Source organism: Lutjanus erythropterus, chromosome 6 (assembly GCF_056507025.1).
Source record: "Lutjanus erythropterus isolate fLutEry1 chromosome 6, fLutEry1.hap2, whole genome shotgun sequence".
NCBI lineage: Eukaryota > Metazoa > Chordata > Actinopteri > Lutjaniformes > Lutjanidae > Lutjanus > Lutjanus erythropterus.
Genome location: NC_139322.1, coordinates 26,210,559 through 26,224,671, shown reverse-complemented (window position 1 = coordinate 26,224,671; position 14,113 = coordinate 26,210,559). Strand labels below are relative to the sequence as shown.

At 38.3% G+C, this 14,113-nt stretch overlaps 1 protein-coding gene across 1 annotated transcript in view; it reads right to left on the bottom strand.

Moving 5' to 3' along the window:
- cntn3a.1 (contactin 3a, tandem duplicate 1) overlaps positions 1-14,113 on the bottom strand; it is a 120,565-nt gene that overhangs the window by 19,446 nt on the left and 87,006 nt on the right. Inside the window, exons 12-13 of the mRNA XM_084721410.1 lie at positions 5,821-5,948; positions 2,030-2,205 (exon numbers count right to left, since the gene is read on the bottom strand). Coding sequence (XP_084577536.1) covers positions 2,030-2,205; positions 5,821-5,948 — 304 coding nt within the window. The remainder of the gene's footprint in view (positions 1-2,029; positions 2,206-5,820; positions 5,949-14,113) is intronic.

Sequence of the window (14,113 nt, the reverse complement as noted above, 5' to 3'; positions counted from 1 at the left end):
CAGTGCTCAGAGAGCTTGCTGCTTGATATTTACTCAAGGTATATAATATTACAGCCCCATGGTGTTACAACCCATACAACTTTTATATGACTCGGATATTTAAAACTGATCTTCAGTTTACTCTTGGACTGAGAAGACATACTTCATCTCTATTTATAACAGATATCTGAGCAATTAGAAAATGTTATTGATGGTGTAAAAGGTAAAAACAAACACTGGGATTCATATATTATATGAGCAGTGCTTCAGATGTTACAGTAGCTACATTAACTATGCCTTCACCTTATATATAAGCCAATGACTCACTGCTATTGTATGTTACAGGCTGTATTCTCCTTGACTTCACAGCAGAATCTATCAATCGTGAAAAGAAAGTCATGTGCAAAATACCTCTTTCCATACAGACTAGGAATGTTTATGTTAAGTGTCTGTTCACCGTCGGTATGTCAAGAGTTTCTGTATCACAACATGTCAGCGAAGGTTCAGCGTGGAGGAGTCGAGTGTTTAAATGAACCACAGGGCTACACACAATTACAAAGCTCTTGTTATTGTTAATAATCATGCCAAATGGAAAAAAACAACGAGAGGTTATAAAGAAGCCAAGACCTCATAATTGCTTTTCCTAATTAAAAGAGAAAAATATTTGGTATTAGATGATCAAATATAATGCATAGCTGAGTATTGCATAATGAATTCCTTGGTTGCTGCTTTTGTCAATAGAGGAGGTGTTATTAACAAGCAGAACAGGCAAAGATACAGCCCTCTCCTTCATTAAAAAAAAACAACAAGAAATTATCTGTATGATTCATCATGAACAAGTGTTCAATACTTTGCTCCTGAAAAGATGCAGATGAAATTAAGCTGCAGAGAAATGAGATGTAAATGTGTTAATGATCATTGTGATGGAGTTCAAATAGCTGATTTCCTTACAAGTCACTTTAAACTACTTTATATGTGTCTAACTGCATCTATATAATAAAAAGTGAGTGAAAAGAGAGAGACTGAATATAACAAAGAGCGTCTAAGTATTCACATATGGTTTTTCTTTAAGCCTCTGTCCACATGGTGTAAGCTTTTTCAAGTGGTAAAGTCAAATGTACAAAGTCATGTTCAAGTGGAAATAGACAGATTGTCAAGAGGATATAGAGGCACCTGTTTTTTATCTCAAGAAATGTTGCTTAGCACAACACAAGAGTCTGCTGCTTCAACACATTCTGTAGTTATGCCATTATGAAAAGTTCAAAGGTCATTTAAATAACATGACTCACAGACGTGTGTGTGTGTGTGTGATGTATAAAGCGCATTGTGGGGCCATATTACAGAAAACTAGGTAGGAAAAGACTAAGATAAGATTTTTCCCAGTATGGTATCACAGGAAAATCCTTAAGAGTCTTATCTTGCTTTTTCATATTTTATCTCAGGTTAAGAAATAGTAAATACTAAACACTGTTTATCAACTTTTGCACCTAGCAGCTGATACCATTTCTCTCATCTTGCCAAGCTAAACAACTTTATAACCGTTGATTTTTTTTAAACAAACATACTTTGAGGCATTAAAAACATTGAGAAAATACAACAATGGGCACGTCTACACAGAAGACTTAGAGGTTTTGGTAACATCTGTATGGTAACATCTGTAGAGAAATACAAAGATGTCTTTTTTATGGGAACTCTAAGAGAAGACACAGTCTGCACTGAGAGTATCCATAGGGTATTAAAACTATGGATACTCTCATAGGGATTAAACAGTTTACCTTTCACTACCACTAGCTGTTGTTAGCTAACATGCTTCTGTAAAACATATTTACTATCTTCAGTTTGGATAGGAACACTGACTCAGAAACTGTTCATCTGGAATGGCATTTTTCTCCCAATCCTAATTACCACGGTTACCAGTAAACAGTTAAGACAGGACCTGCAAGTTAGGAATTTTCTGTGATAAGGCCTCTGAGGGGGATGTTCATGTGCAACACATCATATGTGTCTTTCCCTGAAGACACAGGAGATCTAAAAATATTATTGCACTTACACCGCCAACTTTTTCAAAATGTGCCCAGTGGCTTCCGAAGTGGATGAGCTGCTCATTGAAGAACCACGTGAACTTGAGTTCCAGCGTAGGGTCATGAGATACCTGACAGGGCAGCACGATGCTCTCACCCACCGTCACATCCAGATGACCTGCCGGACTGGTGATCACAGTTGGCTCTGTAAACAGGGAACATAATATCAGCTGGGGCTGAAAATAATAATATTCTAATTAATTTGACAGGTATTGCAATTACATGGGTCATGATTTTAGTGGGAATGGTAATTTTTGCATTTCATTTTCACTGAAATATTTATCTTTACAAAACAAGCATGTTCCTTAACATCTGGAGAGCACAATTTATAGGCCAGGACGTCTCTGTACCACTGCAATGCTTCAGTTTTAATGGCACGTTGTGACACATTTCACCTTTATCAAAAAAAAATCCAACTCCCGTGATTTGGATATTGCATTTGGCCATACTGCGATTTTGATAATATTTCAAATAAGTGTTCAGCCCTAATATCAACAGTGACCATTCTCCTTCACAGTAGATATACCTTTTCCAGACTGTTCACACTGTCTGCTGTATTTATAATAATACACTTCCTTGAGCTTTTTTATTTCTTTATGTTCCCTGAACATTAAGGAATAATTGCAAAAACAGTCACACTCAAAAACAATTCCTTTCCTCCGTCAAAGCCTGTCCCAGATGTTAAACAAACAAGATAAATTACTTCTGAGTCTGCCAGTGAGCTTATATTGCATCTCTTTCTTTGAGTTTCATAAATCAGAGTATGGTCTTATATATCACTAAACAACGACAAAGAGGAAGAAAAAATAAACAAACAAAAGGAAAAACTCAACCATTATAGCAGGTCACATCTGAGCCTATAATTTAGGTCTGTTTGTGCTGAGACAAAAAGCCATCCTATTTCATCCTCACTGCGGTGCGCATCAACATAATCTTTGGTCCGTCTCGGCTGGGTGTCTCATTCAACAGCAGTGCGGTGCAGAGAATATAGCACCGAGAGACCCATACACCAGTCCACTGTGAATTATGCATGCATGTCATAAGCATCTAATGGACAGGCAAGCCAATGCAGCATGTCAGGGGGAGTAAAGGTCTATATTCGGCTCTGTCAAAACAAGCCAGCTTGTTTATCTCGCACCCCCTAAGGAGAACCGACTGGTCATGGCAGTGCATTCCAGGTGAGTCTTAGCAAAGTTTGGCACCAGATGTAAAATGAGAGGGGTAAAACTTTCTGCTTCCGATTGCAAAGCTGTCACGCTCATTTCCTGTTATGACTGGGAGGAAAATCACAAATTGGCTCCCTCATTCCCCGCAGTGTGCACCATGCTTGGCACTTTTCATTCTGTAAACCTATGGAACAACAACCATACAGAGATGTTTTTTAATGTATTGATATGTGCTGGATTTTAATGCACAGAACGGCACAGGGATTGTTGTTAGGCCTGAATATCTGCATTCAGAGCAAGTGAAATTTGAATAATACGCCTGAGGTTCAGTTAAGTCAAAATAACACGTCAGTGATGAAGTGGTAGCTGACATCAACCTCTGGTGGAATCCAAGGAATGATTTGCAGGTGAAATGCAATTAACTGCAGTTAACTAGGCAGCAGGATCGAAAGCCATCTGTGTTCAGAATCCTGAAGTCCGGTACAGTCCTGGTCCAGGCTTCAACATTCACTTCACAGATTCACTTCCAAACTAAACAAGTATTCAACTTGAATTGTTTTTAGTTATGAAATAATTAGGTGATTAAACTTCAACTGACAGGAAATGACAATAATTTTGCTAATCAATTTAATTAGATTTTATAATGTGGTCTATGTTCATTTACTTAGTAAAATGTTAACCCATTTACTGTTTCCTGCATGTCAAATTTGAGTCTTTTCTCTACTTTATAACATTTTAAATTAAACATATTTGGATTTTAGACCATTGTATAAACAAAATAAGACATTTTATACTTAATTAAGAGAAATTGGAATGAGACAAAATGTAAGTATGGATAATAGTTGTCTCTCTCACGTTAAATTATACCAAACAATGAAGTCTGATGATGTGAAGTGGCACGGGATCATGGGAGTCCTTTTCTTTACTTTTAAACAACAACCGTAACTGATGCGAATCTATCTGACATGATTCAGGCAGAAATCATGCTCACAGAGTATCAGAGTTTTATTCGTGTTACCTTTAGTCGCATTCACCAGCTTCCTTCCTCACTCTGTGATGTATCTGATATATCCCATGTTTTTCCAGAAGCTATAGCAACTAGCAGCTGGCTAGAAACAACTAGCAGGAAACATCATGGAAATTATGGATTTCTCTGCATTTGAAGATTTTTGGCAGCATTTGGGATTCAACATCATTCGTGCCTTATTATATTTATATTCAAATTTTAAAGGCAGTAATGCAGTTTAGCATCAGGTTTTCAACATCCAGCATTCACACCATATTTTCTCTGATTTCAGGAATTTCCTTCTCTAGTTTTCTGAGTCATTACCAAACAAAGAGGCCAAACATTTACTGTTTCCTTTTATCTAATTTGAGGCTTTTATCTGTTTTATTATATCATTATAAATGAGGTGTAGTCGAGTTTGAACTAACAAAATACGACATTTGAAAATTAATTAAGAGTGATTAACTGTAATGACATTTTAAAGACTAAGTTAAAAAAAAATACATTTTCAAGTAATCAATAATGTATACTATCATTAGTTGCAGCTCTAATCAACAGCATTATTGACATTGTCAGTAATGTTTTCTTGTGTTGGACTACTTTCTGTGTGTAAACCTTTATTCTGGAAAGCACTGTGCTTGTGCAGTTTCTTGAATTTGTACTCTAGTAAAGCACATGAACTGAGTAAATGTATAATTTACATTCCCTCTCTGGCCAATATTATAAATACACACACACATGCGTACATACAGTAATACAGTACGCTGTATAACAGCTCCATTCCTCCATGTAAAGAGGCTGTGGGGGAAAAAGGGAAGCAGAATTGGGCCTCTATGCAAGTCAATTTGCAATTCAAAAAACTTGTGAAGAGGAATCACCAAAAGGCATTTTAATAGAGCACTGTTGTTGACTCTACTCTTTAGAAAGACCTAGAAAATTCATTGCACTGCAGAAGTGTGTGATTTAAATGGATTGAAATCTTAAACAAACCCAGCATGGCTATGAGCTACCGTACAAAAAAAAAATAAAGGAAGTATGAATTAAACATTGAGGTGCATGAATGCAATAAGCTGTCTCGCTTCCTCCAGCAGCCACCAATCACCTAATTGGACAGTATATCTGTCAGGTGAGCAGAGGGCAGTCTTTATAGCAACTCTGCTTCACTGTTTGTTCATCAAGAGTACAGGGAGGGTCAATGGTTGTTAATTTTAGATGCAGCACTGCTCGGTTGGGTTTGCAGACTGGCAGATCATCGGTTTTATGTTCCTCCAAAACACTGACAGCCATAAATGATGTGTTTATTAGGAGGGCTGGATAACAAAATCTGCAAGACCTGTGATGTTCAAATAGATTACATAAAATGATTTATCAAATACATACCAATATCAATTCGAAAAATATCTCAAGCTTTTGAATATTACTGTTTTACTGTAACTGTATTATATTCTGTATAGTACAGGGGCAGTTATTTCCAAAGAAACAGCTAATGGGGATGAAATAAACAATAAAGAAGCAACACCAAACTGTAATTTTCAGTAAATGATGCAGGGCTGATGTTCGAAGCCAAGCCAAGAAATTAATGTCTTACCTTTAACCAAAAGGCTCCCAGCACTGCTCGCTACTCCAAACTGGTTTCTGGCCACACAAGTGTAGAGTCCAGCATCCATTTTAGTGACATTAGAAATCCGCAGGCTTCCATTATCCAACACAGTAACTCTGTGGGTAAAAAGATCACCACATTAGGCCGATCGACAGCGCATCAGTGCTGAGTTAATAAAGTTCAACTGAAATACGGCTCTACTTGTGGAAGCTCGCGTGGCTGTCATTTTATATATACATTCAAAGTGCATAAAAATCTACTCCAAATGAGCAAGTCCAGTGTCCTAAAGCAGTTCAACTTTAGCCTGGAGTTTATCTCAGTCAGTTTTTAATTGGCTCCCTGTGCTTCAGCGTGACATAAGGAGAGAGAAGCTCAGTGTGAAGAGCTACAGTTTGATTTCTCAGCACTGAGCTGATAAGGACAGCGCAAGATCACTTTATGAGAGGAAAGTTTCATTTTGAGTTCAAGAGGATAACAAGTTGAATCCTAAGTAACTGAATGTTATGTATCTACATATACTATATAAGCATATTATACATTTTATGTTAGTAATATTGCTCCAGGAGACATAAATAGACATATATTAGTTAGGAACATGATTTTTCCATATAACTTGGCTGTTGCCTAAGAGACTCAGGTTGTGACTGTATTACGATGTAGTACAATACATGCATCTAAGGTATTAATTTTAATCCAACACAACAATGCTGCATGATGGTTAAGACATCTCACCCTATGCACAGTTACAAAGGGAGGCAAAAGCAAACTGGAATTATCGCCTCATGGTCATATGCCTCCATCAACCAGTCAAGTAGTAATTACATCCATGTCTGTCCAGACTCATATAATGTAAGTAAATTTAATTAAATGATTTAAGTGTTTTTATCACTATATTGTATTATTAGATGTATCATACCAGTGAATAATATCCAGTGAGAAATGTGCTGTCTTCACTTGAGGAATTTACAGAGCACTGATAGAGAGCTGAACATTGTTCCTGAGATATCACATCTCCAGAACGTGAGGTCACAGTGACCGTGACCTTTGACCTCCAGTTTCAGTTTATCCTCCAGTGCAAGTGAACATTTGTGACAAATTTGAGGAAATTCTGTCAGGGCATTCTTGAGATCTTGTGTTCACAAGAATGGGACAGACAGAAAACCCGAAAACATAATGCGTCCAGCCAGTCAGGAGCTTTGCTTTGGTATTGAGAAGCTACAGCCTTTATTCAAAACAAACTATAACCTAAACTGTACATTTACTGCCAGACTGATAACTTCATCTCTCGACTTTCCCTCCGCTCAGCATGCATTCACTGTGACTCTATGCCACTCGCTTTCTCATGCTAATTTAAATGTTGCACACTACATTACTCTGACCAGTCCGTAGTCTGCAGTGTTTGCTGACCCACCTTTATCATCATTGCTAAATCCAAAATACTCCAAAACAGGGGCAAAGACATTTTTCTTTTTTACTAATGGTCCTGTAACTCTAACCCCGACACACCATGTGTCTCTGCTTGGCCGTGCTGCTTTGTCCACCAGTAGAGAGACTGACCTCTTGTGGCGTGTGCTGCATCCTGCAATGCATAACCCCAATACAGCATCTCTGTATCAGTGTAATAGAAAGAGGAGTGACTGTGTCTGTATGTATGACAGTACTGAAAATCACACTGTTGGGATTTCTTCTTTATGCCACCCTAGCCTAGTTGCAGCCCAAGATAAGTAAATTAAACTTTCATTTACTGCCTGTACTCAGAGATTAACATTTTCTCACATCAAACATAACCATGAAACAAATGAAACAAGACAGAATATGAGGTTTCATGTTACAATCCTGAGCTGAGAACCAGTGCAATAAAAAACATATAAAGCCATTTGCCAGTGGAATTATTTGGAATATTTCATTAGTAAAGCCACAAGTAAAAAAGTTTTAAATAACAGCTAAAGAGTTTATAATTGTATTGAGGCCTGCAAGATATCTTTATGTGGTTCAAAGCACCTTGCATGTGTTGGCATAGATACAACTGTTAGTATGTATGTATGTGTAAATAAGTGTGTGCGTGTGTGTGTTACATGCACATATGCAGGAAGAGTATTTGTGGCCTTGTAACAGCTAATGGGCATCCAAATAGACAATAACCTGCTAAGAGCTCTGCAGATGTTCATCTCTAATGTGGACAAATGCTTTAATAAATAAAGAATAAAAGTAGAAACAGAAAATTGTATTGCTTCTAACATTCAATGCATCCAGTTCTTGGATTAAAGTCATTGTAGTCTTGTATATTTCAGTGAAATGTTACGAGCAGAGAAACTAATTTGACCTGCCTGGTTGTGTGGTAATAAAAGGAAGTTGGAACAGATTGCCCCAGTGAGTCCAAATAACAGATTCTCATTTCATCTGCTGGCGTCATCAGTCAAGCCTGACAGATTTCCTCTGACAGAGAGAGTACCACTGCTACTTCGCCAGTCAACAAGGTGCTGCTGGAGTGACGTAGAGCCAAATATGAAAGATAAGTCAGCAACAAGGCACTGTGCGAATAGAGTGCATATGCCTCCAGTCTCTTCGTTCATGTTGTAGAGCTTTTTCAGTTCGTCTGTTTCATCTCAAAGCAACAATTAAATTCATCCATGGGCTTAGTTTTTCTCATTTCACCCACTCCGCTCACACTCAACTCAAACAATCACAGCATTATCACTTGTGCTTTTAACTGTAAACCATGACAACAAATCATGAACTACTTTTTTGTTATTTTAAGTGCAGTGACAAATTTCTAAGCAGAAAAAAATAAACTTTAGAAATGTTGATGCCCCCCTCCTCTTCAGGAGCACTGAAAAGATTTGTAGGGGGTTGAGTCCTTAAAAGCATGTCAGTGTCAACAAGGCCTTCAGTACAGTGTGTACAAAAACATGTGCACAAAGACCTTGCACAGAAATATGCATAATGGCATTCATTTTGCCAATTCTTAGTGCATTTGAGTGGCAGAGTCAAGGATAGATGATGAAAGACGAGAAACATTTAAGTGGGAAACTCGTTTGGCGAGACCCACACACTGAGAACGACCAAACACTTTACAGGAGTGAAATGAATGACGGGGTTACAGGTGATTGAGGCAGACAATAAAAAATAAAAAGGTTTGATTAGTTTTATTTATTTGCAAATCCGAAAAAGCATTTCCCCTCGCTTTTTGGTGAAAAACTGGCCTCACATGTTGCACATAATGCTCAGAGTCAAAAGCAAAAATGTTTTATTCGTGTGTTTAGATAATGCAATTCATTTCAAGCCGTTATTTAATCAACTAATTATCAGATCTCACTTATATTAGCTTGTTATAATGTATCACTAAATTATTTATTTCTAATACCTACTCTTCATGTTTGATCCTTTTGTCTTTCCTGGTATCAAAGCATTTCAGCAGGTTTGGAAAAAGCATTTTCCTTGTTCTGTCTCTTTTGATCTCTGTAATTACCGGAGGTAATCTATCACTTCCCTTAAAAGACAGTGTGACTGAAGCTTTTGCTTACTTCCTGTGTTCTCCTTCTGTTTCACAGTTGTGCCTCTAGCATGCTTTGAGGATACGGTAATCACGGTTCTTTTTCTTATCATGTTTTTCAAAGTAAACAGTCTGAAATAAATACGGTTTAAATATGTTAGTCCTAGTAAAGAAGAGTCAGCAATAACCTGATATTATGTAAAATATAGCTGTATTTTATAGCTGAGGTTTGGTTTTGATTTACAGAAGAATTGTTCTTGTCTTGTTATCTGTTTGATAAAAACCTTTTATTCTGGCTTCACAACACCACACCAACTTCCATCTCATGTCACATTTTGTGGTATCAACCGAAAAGTCTGTGTCACAATTTAATACATTTTAATTGTTCTGTGTTGACACAAATGTGCAAAACTCACTAACAGCTGGGAGTATCAGATACCTTCTGAAAACAACATCTCAAAAGCTGTTAACAGTAAAGAGATGACATGTATCAAGTTAAATGTAAGACTTTTTAAGATTTTTAATCCCATCATTCAAATAAATCAAACATAAAATGGGAAAACATAGACATACTCTTCTGAGTAAATACATATGTTGTCAGTATATTGTCATTATGAGTAAAGAAAAATGCCAATAACTGGCTGACATTCGTCCAAATATGTTTATTAGCACAAATCTAAAAGACTGTAACTGGTTAACAGAGGCACTCAAATTCAACTCTTGCACTTGGAATGAATTTTAGATCATTTTAGACCACAATTATGGGATCCAACAAATAAATATTTCTGACATTCCCAAATATAATTTAAGACTATTTAAAGGAGCAATGTGTAAGAGCCTAACTTTCAAAAATGACCGCTGTAGACCAAATAGCAAGTTAGAGCTATAGAGAAAGAACATGATGTATTCATAGCAGCACCACGACAACACACTGGAGAAAACAACAAAGTCAGTAAAGGGTCAATCACCCTTCCTGATCATCACTTGTAGATCTCTAGAGAATAAGAATAATAATAGAGGCAGACCAGGAGCCCATCCATCAGTTGTCACACTGAAGTCAAGAATCTGCCTTGCTGAGAAGTCCTGAAGCAACAGTCTGAGTGTCTCCCAGCTCTGATCTCCCCAGAGGGGGCAGGCATGACGAAAAAATCCCCACAGGGATCAATAAAATATCACACTGTTAAAAATGGATTCCCTCAGGCTAACATAACAGCCAGAGATTGCTGAACTAATAATTCATTTGGTCTAGTGTTATCAAAGTTGTTGAAAACAGGCAATAACCATTAAGCCTAATGAGCACAGGTTAATATTTGAATGATGTCAAACAGCTGCTAGATTTAACAGTCTGATGCCACGGCTTAGCTGACAAAACCAGGATGTTCACGCTCACTGCCATGTGTTGGGATTTCTGTCTTGAAGAGTCATTTGTCATAGAAAGAAAACTACAACACCGGGTAAACATCCAATGCTTGTGGGAAAATTGTGTTATTGACATTTTTGATGGATTCAAAGCAGCAAATGCTACAACTTCACCTCTTTTACAGAGTTGAGTAGAACTCCAGCACACTTTCTCACTTCCTGCTGAATTATTTTATTCTCTCCTCTGATTCACCTCTCCCTGGAAGGGAGGCTCGCCCTCAGTTAGTACTGACGTTCGGCCCAGATTATCCAGTAATGTGATGGGTTTACAGATCTGACCAGATCATTTTCAAACACGTTTAATATTTATGATTTAAAATCTGGATAATTACATCGGTACAGAAGAGAAAGACAGGCGCCAAGCGACAGTAAACGGTTTTAACTCTTGTGAGTTATGTTAGCTTGCATGCTACTGTTGATAGATATTAAAAGCGACATTTAAAATCTCAGCTCCAGTTCTCACTGAGGAATATACAGTGTTGACTGTTCCATTTTCTCATCCAGACTCATTTAACTTCTGCAAAGTATAACGTTTTTACAGCAAGTTCTTCAGCTACATGAAATCACACGAGATCACCTGAGCTCGTGCTCCCTCCTCTGGCATGATAAACTTGATAATATATATGTCGCTTGTGGTGTGTTATTATTTTTAAATCTTGTAGTGTGTCAGTGTTCGGGATTGGAGAGAAGAAAATCTGTGAAGTCTCTCCTCATGAATGTGAGATTTAAAAATCAGTTGCCTGTAGCGTGGGGCCAACTTAAGTTGCACCCTTCTCCGGCACACCCGTCACACATACAGGTGTGTGGAAAATCTATCTACACTTAATTTAATTGGTTCAAAAAGTCATGGCAATGTGGTTAAATTATATGCCACCAATCTTTGATACTGCCTTTCAACTACGGTTTTAGAACAATTTCTGGACCACATTTGAACCCTTGCACATTAATTACTCCATTGATAAATGCCTTGCCCTACAAATCCTCACTAGAAGCTCCCATCTTATCTTCTAAATGGCACAACAGTGTAATGGGGGTTGAGCTGGTGTTTCAAACATAACTGGTTTGAAAGAAGAGCTTGAACACCCCTTTCTAAAAAGATCCCTTGAAGGCAGCACGGACCTCCCAAAATGATCAGAAATGGCCTGTATCGCCTCAAAGGCTGGAAGTATTAAAATACATTAGCCTCTTCTGCAGCGCTGCCCATTCCCCGAGGAGCTGGGGGTATATTCTCCTAACTGAACTGAGGGCTTCCTTTATAATGGACTATAACAAAGAGTTATGGATATGAGATGTCGCAAGGATAAGACTCGCCATTAAACTGTGTAGTAGCCTATGTCAGACTTCCTCCTCACCAAAGCGGCAAAGGAACAGAGCGAGATAAAGATATGAGGAGCATTAGTTCTCTCAAATGCTTTCGCTTTGTTCCCTTTTCTCTAAAAGGTTGCCCTGGAGCAATTAAGGTATTGGGTAAATTTGTGGGGTACATAAAACTTGAGCAGTGTGATATAGTAAACAGGTACTTTACCTCAACCTTATTGGCCGGTGTTAAAGTGAGCTACTGTCTGTAATATAAAAGCCTTGTCTGCCTCTCCATGGTGCAACAAAAAACTAAGAGGCTGTAAATGAAAAACATTATTTTAACCACTAAAGAAGGATTGCATAATTAACTCAGTATATTACTACTGTAGGAACTTGTAGTATTCTCAGCTCAACTGCTGCTTATTTCATTCAACAGCAATGCACAGACATTGTGTACTGGCAACAAACACAGAAAGCTCTTGCAGTTCTAATAGCAGGATTATAAATTGATTCACATTACATATATATCGTTTAGCGTAACAATCTTAAACACAATCTAAAGGTAATATTCCTGAGAGCTATTTCCTATATCCGTTTTACAATTGCTGGCAGTGGTCAGCGGTGAAATTAAATTAAGGTAAGCACTTTATCGTTAACCTCATGGCTCGTTGCGTAAGTGCACGGCAACCCTGTTATAAAGCTATCTTGTTATACATGCAGGGGATGTGAGCTGATATAGGTATCACCGCTGCCTGATTTCATTAACTAATCAGATCCCGCCCAGTTCTTAGTTGATTTGTTCTCCCCCTGCTCTAGATCCTTGAAAACATTATCCCTGGAAGATTAGAAGGAATTATGGGTATTTTAGTTGAGCCAGTGGGATGGATTAGTGTTGTGCCACCGCTGTAATAGCATTGGTAGCAGCCTCATTTCGATATGGAGGAAACAAAATGCTAACGAGCCCGGCGTCGGGGGAATAGGTTTGCAAGAAATGCTGCAATAATGTCAAAGCCTGACATCTTGTATGCAGCTCACCTTCCTCAGGGCAAGGCTGTAACGTTAAAATCTCAAATGGGGAATCTCACCTTTTATGGTGCGATTGATATTACACATTGCAGTATGGATGCATTTTCCTTTCAATACTTAAGAGGATGATAAATCTGCAAGCTGGGTACCACGTTTAGCAGGCGTCTGCAACACATAATCTTGGTGCTGATGCTGCTGCTCCCCCTCAACTAAAACATCTCTCTCCTCCCATAACCAAGACGTCTTGGCCTGGCATTAACAATCACATCGCAACTTCAGTTCCCCCAGCATACTGTTTGACGGGGGGGGGGGGGGGTGAGACATTACTAAACCTGCTGTGCTCCCACTGTGGTGAGGATGGGTACCCCAGAGGTTGGGTGTGGAAAAGCTGCTGAGCCAGTTGAACAATTAATCCCATATCAAATGAGAAATCTGGACCCCTGCTACGTCACTGCATGTCCCGACAGGTGTGCTTTACCTCCTGCTGGTACATTTCAGCATGAAATAGAGATGTTATCAAACTGAAAGTGGAAATGCATCACTGAGTGATTTGTGTACACCATGCTGTGTTTTTTACAACTGAGAGAGACTCTGAAAGCACACCCAAAAGTTTCCAGCAATACCAACTAAAAACACACTTTGTTTAGTGCCTTACCTGACAGAAGGGCAATTAAAAGTGTAATAGCACATCAGGGTGTTTTGTTTCCTCCAAATTTAATCTTGTTGAATATTCAGAGCTGAATGAGAACAGTGCACATATCATCAAATGGTGACATTTCAGAGGAACTTATAGAACATGACACCCCAAATTTGGTTCCCAAGGAAAACCCAGTTTAATTTAGGTCAAAATGCTGTGAACAGTTCAAAATTATGTGCCTGAACCAGAACAGTGCCTGTGGGTTATACCTAGAACCTTCTGTGAAAGGTTTCATCCAGAACCCCCTGAGGCAGGTTCTAAAGAAGAATCCTTCTATGGCATGAGAACCTCTTTATATTCCAAAAGGTTTATCTAGAACCCACCCAGGGGGTTCTTCTAAGTTTTTT